The sequence below is a fragment of the Suncus etruscus genome, chromosome 11 (assembly GCF_024139225.1).
Source record: "Suncus etruscus isolate mSunEtr1 chromosome 11, mSunEtr1.pri.cur, whole genome shotgun sequence".
NCBI classification, from domain to species: Eukaryota; Metazoa; Chordata; class Mammalia; order Eulipotyphla; family Soricidae; genus Suncus; species Suncus etruscus.
In genome coordinates this window covers 6,987,956-7,003,341 of record NC_064858.1, presented here as the reverse complement: position 1 = coordinate 7,003,341, position 15,386 = coordinate 6,987,956, and the positions used below count along the sequence as shown (strand labels likewise).

At 44.1% G+C, this 15,386-nt stretch overlaps 1 protein-coding gene across 1 annotated transcript in view; it reads left to right on the top strand.

Moving 5' to 3' along the window:
• The first annotated feature begins 2,239 nt into the window (after nucleotides 1-2,239).
• MCTP2 (multiple C2 and transmembrane domain containing 2) overlaps nucleotides 2,240-15,386 on the top strand; it is a 108,718-nt gene continuing 95,571 nt past the window's right edge. Inside the window, 3 exon segments of the mRNA XM_049783306.1 lie at nucleotides 2,240-2,716; nucleotides 13,936-13,998; nucleotides 15,077-15,185. Coding sequence (XP_049639263.1) covers nucleotides 2,261-2,716; nucleotides 13,936-13,998; nucleotides 15,077-15,185 — 628 coding nt within the window. The 5' untranslated portion in view covers nucleotides 2,240-2,260.

Here is a 15,386-nt window from a genome sequence, read left to right as displayed (position 1 = left end):
TTACAAGGCTCTAACTGCCATGTGCATATTTCTCACATGGCTTCTAAGCTAACTAGCCTCTCTACACCCAACCTGTGTCTCTTCTTTACCTGCTGTGTCTTCCTTGCTGAATCTGTCCTTCACTCCTCCTACAGACCACTTTATTTACCAACCACAGACCCCTCCCAGATGTGGGAGGATCTCACTATTCAAATAAGATAGGCAGAAAGTTGGGGAAGGGGTAACAGGGTGCTCAGTGGAGAGAGCACCTTGGTATTGAGTCATCCTTTGAGGGATATTCAGGAAATTCGGTTCTTCTCACCTTTTTATTTCTCCCTTCTATTTTATTTATTATTTTATTTTAGCCTTTTATTTCTCCCAATCTGGGCTGGATTATTTCTGGAAGTTTCCTTCTGCCAGAAGAAGGTGTTTGTGTGTGGAGGAGGGTTTGATGCATTTTGATGTTTGCTTATTTGTTTCGGGGTCACACTTGCCAGTGCTCAGGGTGACTCCTGGATCAGTGCTCTGGGTTTGTTTCTAGGCATGCTCAGAGGATGGTGCAAATGCTGAGGACTGGGCTAGGCCCGAGCCGCTAGGGCCTCCTGTTCCTACCTTTTGGGTCATTTTTGCATCCTGGAGGGGTGATGCCCTTAGGTATGCCTGCACTAAGTTGTACCTATTTTCTGCACGTTCCCTCCTGTCCCCAGTCCCCCACCTCACACATTTTGCTCATTTCCTGTTCCTGGTTCTTGGGAAGTTAGTCAGAGGCTTCCAGAAAGAGACACAGGGTTCTGGCCCAGTGGATCAGAACCAGCTGCCAATAAGCACAATATGAAATAAATAAATGAACAGTATGAAGTGGTGGGGTCCATAACAGGACTGGGATGTCCCTGAAGCTGAATGGGGGAAGGAAGCAGGGCAGGACGAGGATTCCTACACCTCACCTCAGGCGGCCTCAGCTCCACGGGAGTGGGGCTCAGCATGAAAGGGTGGCAGCAGGGATTGGACTTGGAATTAGGTGACACTTACTGAGAGTGTGGGGTGAAGCCAGTGATTCCTCCCTCCTTCCTCTTTCCTCCCTTCTTTCTTCCTCCTCCTCCACTCTGTCCCTCCCTTCCACCTCTCTCCTTCTTGCCTCCCTCCTCCCGAGTCAGGTTCTCTTCCTCCTTTCTCCCTTTGTTCTTTTTCCCTTTGTTCTTTTTTCTTTCTTTCTTTCTTTCTTTCTTTCTTTCTTTCTTTCTTTCTTTCTTTCTTTCTTTCTTTCTTTCTTTCTTTCTTTCTTTCTTTCTTTCTTTCTTTCTTTCTTCTTTCTTTCTTTCTTTCTTTTTTCTTTTTTCTTTCTTTCTTTCTTTCTTTCTTTCTTTCTTTCTTTTTTCTTTCTTTCTTTCTTTCTTTCTTTTCTTCTTCCTTCCTTCCTTCCTTCCTTCCTTCCTTCCTTCCTTCCTTCCTTCCTTCTTCCTTCCTTCCTTCCTTCCTTCCTTCCTTCCTTCCTTCCTTCCTTCCTTCCTTCTTCTTCTTTCTTTCTTTCTTTCTTCTTTCTTTCTTTCTTTCTTTCTTTCTTTCTTTCTTTCTTTCTTTCTTTCTTTCTTTCTTTCTTTCTTTCTCTTTTCTCTCTCTCTCTCTTTCTTTCTCTCTTCTCTCCCTCCTCCCTCCCTCCCTCTCTCCCTCCCTCCCTCCCTCCCTCCTCCCTCCCTCCCTCCCTCCCTCCCTTCCTCCCTTCTTCCCTTCCTTCCTTCCTTCTTCCTTCCTTCCTTCCTTCCTTCTTCCTTCCTTCCTTCCTTCCTTCCTTCCTTCCTTCCTTCCTTCCTTCCTTCCTTCCTTCCTTCCTTCCTTCCTTCCTTCCTTCCTTCCTTCCTTCCTTCCTTCCTTCTTTCTTTTCTCCTTTCATGGGTGCTGGAGTAACAGGAGGATTCAAGTTCCCTGAAACCTAAAGCACAGCAGAGAGGAAAAAGGGAAAAGCTAGGTGAACCTGGACTCACCCCTGGAAAACCAAGGGACAATGGGGAGGGCATTGACCTTGCACTGAGTCAACCCAGTTTCAATCCCTGACACTCCCTGTGGGTCTCCTGAATGAGCCCCACCAGGATTGATTCATGAGCATAGAGGCAGGAGTCAGCCCTGAACACTGCTGGGTCTTACCTCAAATTCATTGAATGAATAAAAATGCCACTTGTGATCACTGGGGTATGGAGGTTACCATGGCCTGGTACCCCGAGTCACACCCGTGCCCCCTCTCTCCCTTTGTGCTCTCTTCCAGCCTCAGCCTGTCCTTCATGCCACCATGGACCTGGACAAACCGTCCATGTGGGGCTCCCTCAAGCAGCGTACCCGGCCATTGCTCATCACCCTGGCCAAGAGGAAGAGCCGGAAGGGACCTAACCAGACCCCGGGCATCGGGCCTCACCATCGCCTGGACCGTCGCCTCAGCCTGTCTGTGCCCGACTTGCTGGACAGTCAGGGTCTGGGCCCCCCAGGACCCTACTCGGGGCCTCAGTCGGCCTCCACATCGGTGCTTAGCAGCCTATCCACTTCAGGCGTTGCACCCCCTCGCTCCCTGCAACAGTCCCAGGAAGAGCTGGGCTGGGACTCGGAGATGGGAGGTGGCCCCCAGGCCGGGGACACTGACTCGGAAGATACTGGGGTTTTACTCACCAAGGATGCTAGTGACACCAGTCCTGGGTTCTCTAATGTGACCCAGCTGGGCCCCTCAGGGGATGAAGGCCCAGAGGAAGACGAGGTGAGTTCTGGCTTGGACCTTTTCAATTTCTAGTTTATTTTATTTTTATCTTTTTTTTCTTCCAAAACTGCTGCTTAAATTCTTGTGGGTGTGGGCTGATGGCATTTTTAGGAATGATGTGAAGATATTATTATTATTATTATTATTATTATTATTATTATTATTATTTTTGGTTTTTGGGTCACACCCGGTGGTGCTCAGAGGTTACTCCTGGCTGTCTGCTCAGAAATAGCTCCTGGCAGGCACGGGGGACCATATGGGACACCGGGATTCGAACCAACCACCTTTGGTCCTGGATCGGCTGCTTGCAAGGCAAACGCCGCTGTGCTATCTCTCCTGGCCCCATGAAGATATTATTGATTGCACCCCATGGACCTGAATCTTCAGGTTGACCTCCCTCCCTCTCCTCACTCCCTATTCTTTCTCTTCACTTTCTCCTCATTTTCTTCTCTCATTTCCCTCCCTCTTCTCTCTCTCCTCTGTCTCTCTCTTCTTTCCACTTCCTCTTTCCTCTCTTTCCTACTCTTTCTGTCTCCCCTAGTCTTCCCCATTAGGCAGAACATCTTTTTTCTAGCAGAGGCCTATGAATATTTTTTCCCCTTATGGTTTCCACACAGACTTGTTTTGGAGCTCTGTGTCCCTATAAGCAGGTGTCTCTGTGGTCCCTATCATCTCTGTGGTCTCTTGCATCCTCATAGATAAATACAAGCTCCAATCAAAGCAGATTCTTAGCCATCCAGTGGTTGTATAGTGCTTTGGCCTTTCAGCAAGATAAAAGAATTACATATAGTGAGGAGGTCAATGTTACTCATTTTGGGGTAAATTTCATAGAAACCCAGCTATCAGATCACCAATTTTTACTAACTTGATGTGATTTTGATGAAATAAAAAGGTCATAGGTTTTTCCTTTTTATTTCTGTTTTTGGTGGGTGGAGTGATGTGTTGGTCCTCTGGGCTTATTCCTAGCTCTGCACTCAGGAAATCACTCTTGCTGTACTTGAGGGACCGTATGGAATGCTGGGGATTGACCCTGGGTCAGCTCCTTGCAAGGCAAGCACATTTACCTACTGTATTATCTCTTCAGCTTTATTTTTAAAAGAGAATTCTTCCATCAATGACCCTAAAGTAGGTACTGATGTTGAAGTAAAGGCTTAATTTTATTTTTACATTCCTGGTTATTGTTTTAATGGCATAGAAACCCATTCTTCAACGGGAATTATTGATTTAGTTTTAGAATCATACCCCATTAATTAAGCCTTATATATGGGTCTCATTGAGAAGTGGGATCTTGGCTGTTTGGCATCTGTGAACATACTATTTTAAAATCACATTTTATTGGCTTTTTGAAATTTTTATTGAGGTCGCATTGCTTACACGGCATATTAATCACCTAACTTTGAAGGCCTGGCCTTGTTAAGATTCCCCTCACCACTACATTTCCTTGATGACTAATTTTTTATGACCACTATCACTTACTAAAACCTTTTAGGTACCACTTTTATGTGTACTTTTCGCTATTATGAATGGTCAAAAAAATAGATCTCCACAAATCAAAATGTAAACAGAGTGAATTTTTAGACTCATAAACTTGTTCTGTATGGAGGAGGTAAGATTCAACATTGGAACCAATCTTTGGCTTCTTGTTACTTATTAACCAGGCAGGAAAAGGGAGTGGGGTTCTCGATGAAATATGTCCTCATTTCAGTTTGAAAAATTTACCCTTTTTTTTTTTTGTTTTGTTTTGTATTGTTGGTTTTGGGGCCATGCCAGGCAGTGCTCAGGAGTTATTTCTGGTTCTGAACACAGGAGTCACTCATGGCGGCGCTAAGGGGACCCTATGAGATGCTGGAAATCGAGCTCAGGTTGATTGCTTGCGAGGCAAGTGCCCTCTCTGCTGTGCTATCTATGACTCTGGCCCCTGGAATACTTAATCTTTAAGTTAGCCCTGTTGCTGTTAGAATCTTAGTAATATTTGCTCAATGTTACTCTCCAAGGGCCTGATTTTTAACTCAGATGTGATACAAGGTGTCACAGGATTAGAGAGATAGGGACGCAAGAGATTCCAAGTTCAGTTACCATCTTTGGAGAGACAGGCCTGCATGGTCCCGGACTGCAAAGCCAGGGACTCTTCTTGCTCTGTGCAGGAGGAGATGAGCATATGGGGGGCACTGTGCATACTCCCTAAAGATGCAGTTGCATGGAAGGACCAGCATTGGGTTGGATGGGGCGGAAGTGGATTGGGCAGGGAGGAAGTTGGGCCCATCTGGGGTGATGTGCGGTGGGACCCAGATGGGAGGGCAGAGGGTGGCATCTGGTTCTACAAGGGGGGGGGACTTTGTGCGGGGAAGGGTGAGGGAAAGGGGGGCTGAGCTGAGGGGCCACCCGGGCCAAACGGTGAGCAGTTGTTGGTGGGGGTTTCCTCTCTTCCTGCCTAAGAGCAAGAACACTGGCAACAGACAGAGACCTTTGGTCAAAGGCAAGCTTTTGGGTGATGAGTTTGGGAAAAGGTGGTTTCCAGAACATATTTTGGGGGGAAGGGTGGCAAAGTGGGGTGAAGGGGTAGGGTCAGGCCATACTTCTGTGCTGTTTTCTGACAGCTCTTAGTGATGTTACTAAGAACTACTCTTTCCTATAGGCTGATGTAAGGTGTGTGGGTGTCAGGAAAGATTCCGGTCTCAGTCCTTCTATGCTGTTTCTCAGTGGGGGCCCCTGTGAGACCCCAGAATATGTCCAAGGGGTTCACGGGTGAAAGTGACATCAATGGGAGTCCACAGAGGGAAGCCAGGGTTCAGTTGATAGCACAGGAGGACCACAGGAAGAGAAAATGTTGTGAAAATAAAATAATAGGTGGAGACACATTGATACTCCAGTTATACTCAGCTTGAAAAAAAAAGGGGGGGGACCCATGGTATCCTATATGGTCCCCTAGCCAGCCAGGAATGATTCCTGAATGCAGATCCAGGAGTGAACTCTGAGCACCACCAAATGTGGCCCATAAGCAAAACCAATCATGGTCCTAGAATAGGAAAAGAAAAACTTTGGGACATTATGCCCAATTTTGTAGTTTAGCTAATCTAGGTCGGTTGCCTTTTCGTTTTGTTTTGTTTTGTTCTGTTTTGGGGCCACACTCAGTGTACTCAGGGGTCACCCCTGGCTCTGCTCTCAGAAATTGCTCCTGGCAGGCTCTGAAGATCCTATGGGATGCTGGGGATTAAATATAGGTCTGTCCTGATTCTCCTACTTGCAAGACAAATGCCCTACAACTGTGCTATCTCTTCTGCCTTAATCTGTTGCTTTTTGAGAACTGTCTTGGCTGGGAGAGCAAATGGCTGCTTCACCTTTCAAGAAGCTGTGTATGGTTCTAATGGAAGCAGATATGGCCATCTGGTAGACCTGCCCTTTTCTGGGCAGGCAATGAAGCTCAGATGTTTGAAGTGTGCCAAAGGGGACGATGTAGATGCTCTTGCTGTCTCCAGGCTCTGTTCATGAGCTATCTAGCTGGCTTATTTGTTTCTCTCCATTGGGAAGGATTTTGTGTTTCTGACTCCTGTCATCCCAAATATTCCCATGGCCAGTTTCTAAAGTGGGGTGAGTAAGAGGCCCTTTCTCATAGTTGCTCCACTCAACTGCCCAAGTAGAGTAGTTTTAGAGATGTTCTGAGGTACTTCCATGCCAGCTTTCTGCTCTCATTCAGTTTTGCTTGGACTTGCATTTCCTCCCATGGAAAGTTTAAGTAGTCAGAAACTGTTGACCTCATTCCCGAGTTGACTTTCCATGAATACCTTGGGGTGAGACCCCCCCCAACATGTGGGCTGGCTTTTGAGTAAACTCACAGTTAGTGTACCAGAGGAAAAAATGCTGTTTATTCCCACCACTTTCTGAAGATTCTGGGGAACTAAATATCTTTATTATTAAATACTTGACAGGCTCAATATGATCACTCTCGCCCACATAGGGTACTAGATCTTAATACATTTGTATCCTTTTAGACCAATGTTTTTTCTCTAAAGCAGGGGTCCTCAAACTTTTTAAACAGGGGGCCAGTTCACTGTCCCTCAGACCATTGGAGGGTCTGACTATAGTAAAAACAAAACTTATGAACGAATTCTTATGCACACTGCATATATCTTACTTTGAAATGAAGAAACAAAACAGATACAAATACAATATGTGGCCCGCGGGCCATAGTTTGAGGACCACTGCTCTAAAGGGTATGCAAGTTGTCTTTTATAAAATATATTTTGATTTATTTGTTCATAGTACAGTTTTTCCCCCCACAGATAAAGTTGTTTATGACTGAAGTATAGTCATACAATGTATAACAACCTTACCAGTGTGAATTTCCCACCAAAAATATCAACAGTTTCCCTCTCATCCTCTCTTATGCCCTCTTCTCTCCAACTCACCCTGTTCTGCCTGCTCTGGGGCAGGCATTTTACTTCTCTCTTTCCCTCCCCTCTTTCTCTCTCTTTTCTTTTTTGACACTGTGATTTTCACTACTGTTATGAAGGGGTGCCATGCATGTCCCTTTCATCATAGATCCTTGTCTACTCTAACTGCATTCTCTGCTCTTTGTGGCAAGCTTGCTTCTATGGACTGTTCTCCTAATCCTTATCTCTATTGTCTCTCATTATCATCCCCACACTGTCTTTTATTTTCCTTATATGCCATAGATGAGTGAGATTATTCTGTTTATCCTTCTCCTTCTGATTCATTTCACTCAGCATAATACTTTCCATCCATGTATAAGCAAATTTCATGCCTTTATTTTTTTAATAGCTGCATAGTATTCCATTGTGTAGATATACCACAGTTTCTTTAGCCACTCATCTGTTGTCAGGCACCTGGGTTGCTTCCAGATTCTTACTATTGTAAATAGTGCTGCAATGAACATAGGAGTGAAGAGGGCATTTTTTTTTTGTATTGTATTTTTGTGTTCCTAGGATATCCCTAGGATTGGTATTGCTAAATCGTAAAGAAGCTCAATTTTCAATTTTTAAAGAAATATCCATATTGTTTTCCAGGAAGGCTGAACTAGATTACATTCCCACCAGTAAGTGAATGAGAGTCCGTTTCTTCTACATCCATACCAGCATAGGTTGTTCTTATTCTTTGTGATGTGTACTATTCTCTGTGGAATGAGAATACACCTCATTGTTGTTTTGATTTGCATCTACCTGATAATTAGTGATGTGGAGCATTTTTTCATGTGACTTTTGGCCATCTGTATTTCTTCTTTGAGGAAGTGTCTGTTCATTTCTTCTCCTCATTTTTTGATGGGGGTAAATGTTTTATCTTGTTAAGTTCTGTCAGTACCTTGTATATCTTAGATATTAGCCCTTGATCTGATGAATATTTGGGTGAATAGTTTCTTCCATTTTGTGAGTGGCCTTCATATCTTAGTCACTGTTTACTTTTAGGTGCAGAAGATTCTAAATTTAATGTAGCCCCATTTTTTTAAGTCTCTGCTTCCATTTGTTTGGACAAGATGTTTCCTTCTTAAAGATGCCTTTTATCTCAATGTCATGGAGTGTTTTGCCTATGTTTTCCCCTATGTACCTTATGTTTTCAGATCTGATATCAAGATCTTAAATCCCCCTTGAATTGACCTTTGTGCATGGTGTTAAAGAGAGGTCTAAGTTAATCTTTTTTGCATGTAATTGACCAGTTTTCTCAGCACCACTTGTTGAAGAGGCTTTCCTTGTTCCATTTTGTATTTCTTACCCCTTTATTAATGATTTATTGGTTGTACAGCTGTAGGTCAGTCTCAGAATACTCAAGTCTATTCCATTGATCTGAAGGTCTGTCTTTATTACAATACCATGCTGTTTTAATTACTATTGCTTTATAATACAGTTTAAAGTTGGGGAAAGTGATGCCTCCCATCTTCCTTTCCCCAAGGATTGCTTTAGCTATTCATGGATGTTTATTATTCCCAATGAATTTTAGGAGTGTCTGATCCACTTCTTTTAAAAAGTTCATGGGTATCCTTAGAGGGATTTCATTAAATTTGTACTATGCCTTGGGGAGTATTGCCATTTTAATTATGTTAATCCTTCCAATCCATGAGCAGGGTATATGTTTCCATTTCCTGTGTCCTTTTTTATTTTTTGAAGCAGTGTTTTTATAGTTTTCTTTGTACAGGTCTTTTACCCTTAGTTAAGTTGATTCCAAGGTACTTGATTTTCTGAGGCACATTGTGAATGGGATTATTTTTGTAATGTCTCTTTCTTCTCTTTCATTATCTGTATATAAAAACTCCATGGATTTTTGAGTGTTAATTTTGTAGCCTGTCACTTTACTATAAAAATATATTGTTTCTAGAAGCTTTTTGGTAGAGTTTTTAGAATTTTCTAAATATAGTATCATGCCACCTGCAATCAGTGAGAGCGTGACTTCTTCCCTTTCTATTTGGATGCCCTTAATATCTTTTTGTTCCCTGATTGCTATGGCAAGTACTTCCTGTACTATGTTGAATAGAAGTGGTGAGAGGGGGCAACCTTGTCTCATGCCAGATATTAGAGGATAGGTTTTTAGTTTTTTCCCCATTGAGTATAATACTTGACATGAGCTTGTGGTATATGGTGTTGACTATGTTGAGAAAAGTTTCTCCAATTCTCATCTTGTTGAGATTTTTTTTTATGATGAATGGGTGTTGAATATTGTCAAATGCTTTCTTTGCATCTATTGGTGTGACCATATGACTTTTATATTTCCTTTAGTTGATATGATGTATTACATCATATTGGCAGTAGGTCCTCTTGAAAAGTTTGAAATAATTCCCTAGTGAATCCATATGGGCCCAGGCTTTTGCTTTTGGGAAAACTTTTGGTTACCATTTTAATTTCCTCTATAGTGAAAGGTCTATTAAGATATGCCAGATCATCTTGGTTCAACTTTGGGAGATTATAGGAGTTCAAAAGTTTATCCATTTATTCGAGGTTCTCTTGTTTTTAGGTATTGTTTCTTTTTTGGGGGGACACATCTGGTGATGCTCAGGGGTTACTCCTGGCTATACGATCAGAAATTGCTCCTGGCTTGGGGGACTATATGGGATGTTGGGGAATTGAACCGAGGTCCATCCTGGTTACATGCAAGGTAAACACCTTACCACTGTGCTACCGCTCAGTGGTATAGTTTCTTAAAGTAATCTCTTGTTACCCTTTGAATTTCTGTAGTGTCTGTAGTAATTTCCCCCTTTTTATTTCTAATTTGGTTTATTAAGTTTTTCTTTTTATTTGTAAGTCTTGATAGTAGTTTATCAATTTTGTTTATTTTTTTTAAAGAACCAATTCTTGCTTTCATTAATCTTTCATGTTGTTTTTTGGGTTTCCAGTTTGTTAATCTCTGCTCTGAACTTCATTATTTCCTGTTTGCCTATTCTTGGTTTATTTATTTTTTCATCATTTTCCAATTTTTAAAACTGTGCCATTAAGTTATTTATGCATGTTCTTTCTTCCTTCTGGTGAATGCTTGCAGAGCTATAAATATTCCTCATAATTTTGCTTTAGCGGTGTCCCACAAATTCTGATAATTCATGTCTTCATTCTCATTTATTTTGATTTCCTCTTTGGTTTCAACTCTAATCCACTCTCTCTTCAGTAGTGAGCTGTTTAATTTCCAGGCGTTAAAGTTCTTTCTCTGTGTGTTTGTAATTAACTTCTAATTTCAGTGCTTGATGATCTGAGAAGAAAGTTGATACAATTCATATCTTCTTGATTTTATGGAGGTATGTTTTGTGGCCCAGACTTGTACTGAATAAGGCAGTATGCAAAGTCACCAGTGTTACTACAAGCACCTAGGCCAGGCATGGGGAAACTCTTGCCTTGAGAGCGAGAATTTCATGAGTCACTTCCTTGCCTCACACCAATCCTCTGGCCTCATTTCGGATCATCTGTATGCAAACAGTCTTGTTCAATCTATTGTGCTTTATTTTTTAAATTGGTGACATCAAAGATTATTTATCTTTTTTTAGTGAGTCTTTGAAATAGTTTGTTTGGAAAAGTTAAAAAACAATGTTGAGGGGCTGGAGTGATAGAACAAGTAGGGTGTTTGTCCTGCATGTGGCTGAACTGGGTTCAATCCTTGGCAACCCATTAGGTCCTCTGAGCCTGACAGGAGTGATTTCTAAATGCTGAACTAGGAGTAACTCCTGAGCATTTCCTCGTGTGGCCCCCCACAACAAAAACAAAACAAAACAAAAGGACCATATAAAGAATGAGGCACTGGGATAGCACTGTGGGTATGGCACTTGCCTTGCACACAGCCAAGCTAGGTTTGATCCCTGCATCCCATAAGGTCCCCTGCACCTTCTAGGAGTGATTCTTGAGTGCAGAACCAGGAGTAATCCCTGAGTGCTGCCACATGTGATCCCCAACTTCCCCCCTCAAAAAAAAAATCACAAAAACAATGTTGAATGAGTCAATGCTGCTTCATTCATGAACTGGATTAGAATCAGGCTGTTTTGGCTTATTTTTTTCTTCATTGATGATAATTCAAATTTTTTCACATTTCCTCTGTATTTTCCTAGAAACAATTTGCTGAAAATTGTTAAATATTTTGTGCTTTGTGGAGAAACTGACTGGCAATATTGAAATATTCCCAAACTGATGACTGTGATGTTGTTCAATGCATAATCCAGTGATATGAGACAGGCACCCACTGGAGTGGATTTCCAGGCATGATGCCAAGTGAGAAGGGCCATATTGTATAATTCCATTAATAGGGGAGTCTGAATAAGGTGAACTTCCCTGATAAAATTTCAAGATCCAAGGTTCCTATGCATTGGAGCTCAGGGAATTATTTGATATAGTGAAATATCAAGATTTTTGGGGGGATGAGGAAATGGTCCCTATGTGGCCATACATACAACACACATCTTACCTCATCCTTGGTCTGTATAAACAACAACAACAAAACATTCTATTATGCTCTGTGCTCCTTAATCCAAAGGCAAAGTTGCAAAAAAAAAAAAAATCAAACCCAGAATACTTGGTGATGCAGACTTAGAACTGGCAAAGGGGAAGGGAAATTTCTGGTCTTTCTTTTCTTTGGGGGGCCACATCTGGCGATGCTTAGGGCTTCCTCCTGGCTGTGTTCAGGAATCACTTCTGTGGGTCGGGGCACCCAACAGGATGCAGATTTGAACTGGGGCCAACTTTGTACAAGGCAAATGCCTTCCTCACTGTGCTATCACTCCAGTTCTTTTTTTTTTGGTTGTCTGATGAGGACCAGAGCACAGGGATGTTCATAGAGGGGAACATTGGCACGATTTGCACGCAAACACCCACATTTGGTTTTTACAAGTGCCATTGAGCAAAGAGAAAAAGTTTGCATGTGCTAAGTGCATCCAAACTCTCTTCAGAATGTATGTGTGAGTGTGTGTGTGTGTGTGTGTGTGTGTGTGTGTTATTTTTGTTGCCTCCCCTTGGAGGCCCTACTTCCACTCACCCCCCACTTCTGCTCTATGCTACTGTTCTCTTGACATGTATATATGGGTCGTGAAGTTACGGTGGCTGTGGGAATCATAAATTGAATTTCAGGGACTTTTCTCCAAATCCAACTGTTTGTAATGTTGACTTAAAGTCACTCTGTCATGCTAAGTGGGAGAGTTACTACCTATTGGTGGCAGTCACTGGGTGGATGTCACTTCGCTAACTTTGTCCTCAATTCCAGGAGGTTCCCTCTCCCTCTCCCCACTGGGGGACCCCATGTGACTAGTTAGCCTGAGGCTGAAATGTCCATCTAGGGCTAGGAAGGGAGTGAAGAGGTCAGTGGTCAGAGACTTGTGTATTTCTGACCCCCTTGGCTATTCTGGGTTGACACCTGTCACCACCCCCTGCAAGTTTGTACCCACACGGTGCCCCCAATACCTGAGCGAAGTCACTCATTTATTTATTTATTTATTTTTTATTATTATTTTTGGGCCACACCCATTTAATGCCCAGGGATTACTCCTGGCTAAGCACTCAGAAATTGCCCCTGGCTTGGGGGGAACCATATGGGACGCCGGGGGATCAAACCGTGGTCCTTTCTTGGCTAGCGCTTGCAAGGCAGGCACCTTACCTCTAGCTCCACCTCACTGGCCCCTCATTTATTTATTTTTACTTTATGGGCCGCACCCTGTGACTCTATGAGGTTATGTATGGTTCTGTGCTCAGGGACCACTCCCAGAAGGCTCAAGAGACCCTGTGGGATGCCAGGGATTGAATCCAGGACAACTGCATGCAAGGAAAATGTCCTACCCTCTGTGCTATGGCTCCATGTTAAATGGTGGGTTGTTTGTTACACAGTCTTTAGAGAGGGAGAGGGAGCCCCATGCCTCCTGTCTGGGTAGGACAAGAGACACAGGTCCAGCAGCAATTCCGATGCAGGAAATAATCCACACATGGTTGGGAAGGAAGAGCAGGCCAGAAACTCACACTCAAGCTGTTCACCCACAAGCCAGTCCCTCTACCACGTGGAACCATGAGCCAAGATGGCAGCTCCTTCTCCAAGCCTCCAAAGCAGCCTTTATTAGGAAAAAAAAAAAGCCCAACCCCAAGGGAAGGGGAAAAAGCCAGATAAGGATGTGATGGGAAAACATCTTATTAACAGGAAAACCAAAGGAACCAATCGAGAGACATCTAATTAGAAGGCAATATGAGGACCAATCCAAAGGCCTCTACCAACAGCTCTGGCCCCATGAAACCTTGGACTTGAATCTTTTGAACTGTCTGAAGTTGGGTTTAGTGCTTGAACTGGGTCCCATGATGCACTTGTATTTAGGGTCCACTTCTCCCCATATCTGTGGGTCTCCCGCTCTTTCTTGGGGCCATAATTTATGCACTATTCTGTTCCCCTTGCTGCTTGTTGGTGTGGGGGATGAGTCCGGAGGAGGCCATGCTGTCTCCACTCCTTCCAGAGGGACAAATTGCATGCTAAGAGCGTCTGAGAGGGAGGCGTCTTGGCCCGCCTGCACCCCAGAAACACAGGCTTATCCTCATTCTCATCAATGAGTCACCCCATGCCCAGTGCCCGCCTCTGAGGCAGGCCAAAACGTGCCGGCAATCGCTGGGTTCACTGTCCACAATTCCCAGCCCGAGCTTCCGGGGACAAGCAAAGGGGAGAAGCCCATGTGGATTGTGGCTGGATTGTGGCCCCAACCATCTCTGAGCTCTTTTCAAACTGGGCTCATTCCTTTCTTTTAATTTTATTTTTTTTCCTCTTTGCATTTGCAGAAGCTCTGTGGAAGCAGCGACCCGCAGATCCCTGGGACACCCCATCATGTAGAAGAACAAACAGTGAGTGATACCCTTGAAAGAAATCAACAGACACATGGATGAGGGTCGCTCTTTGCTCTGTCTTCCTAGTTCTCTTCTGTCCCAAGAGTAAGCTTTAGCTAGGTGCAAAGGTAAGCATTAGCTGGCCTTGCATGTAGCTGACTGAGTTTGATCCCCAGCATCCCCAAGAGTGATCCCCAAGCAACTGTAGGAGTGATCTCTGAGCACAGAGCCAGAAATAACTAAGCCCTGAGCACTTCTGTGTGTGGCCTCCAATGGGAACAAAGCAAAATTTTATCCAGGACTACACCCTGCATTCCCTCTTGAAGTGACGATTGAGTGACTATGGGATTGTCAGCCTGGGATGGATCCTTCTAGAAATACAGAGCAGTGTTGGGAGGAGAGAGGGGAGCAAGAGAGACAAGAGAGAACAGCGTCATTCTGAAGAAGTTCTGTGATGGGACCCAATGGAAACTATCCCTGTGGTGTAGCCGGGGTCAATGGTGGACACTCATCAATATTAATCTGCACTTTCTCTTGGGAAAGAGCAAAAATTTTGAGTCAGGGCCAGAGCAATAGCATGACAAGGAAGGTTGTTGCCTTGTATGTGGGGGAGAGTCTTGAGGGGTCCTGTGAAGAAATAGGATAGAATGACCCCCTAAAATAAGATCCCAGTAAGGGGGAAGAGGGTGTAGGGGACATGGACAGGTCTGGGTGCTGTTAAGCTCAACCTCTGCTTCATGCAGAGAAGGGATCAGTAGGCGAGAGGGATACCCCAGGCTTGTATTCCTCTTCCTCCCCTAGGGGGTGTTGTGGTTAGAAATGGATGAACCCCAGAAATAAAGGAACAGGAAACTCCAAAAACAGGAAACTCCAGACCTTGTATTTTTTCCTTGGGAAGAAAAATAGTATCATGGTGATCTCAGAAGAGGTATGGATATCTCCTCCCAAAGAGGCCAGTCCTCAACCCCACCCTTCACCCACCCCAGCTCAGTTTAGTAGCTTCTCAGAGGTGAACAGTGGGGGTCCCACATCCCGCTGGAGACAGTTCAGCATTCCTGACGATCTCACTCCATTTCCTCTCCATCCATCTGAACAGATGCCGGGGCAGGCGGGCGACTCTGTGGGCAGCCTCCCGGGCCCCTTCGCCTACCTGCTGACTGTCCACCTGAAGGAAGGTCGCAATCTGGTCATTCGGGATCGCTGTGGTAAGGATCCCCATGTCCCTGCAGTGTGCAAATCCCTCCCCCGATCCCCACCACCCCAGGAGCAGACCTGCAGCTGGCTAGCTGGCACAGGGTACAGGTGTTTCTCAGTACCAGCTTGTATCAATTAGAGGCTGTAGTCACTGCCACCAGCACCCATGGGAGATGTTTCTGTCACAGACTGAGTGGGAATCCCATGGCCAT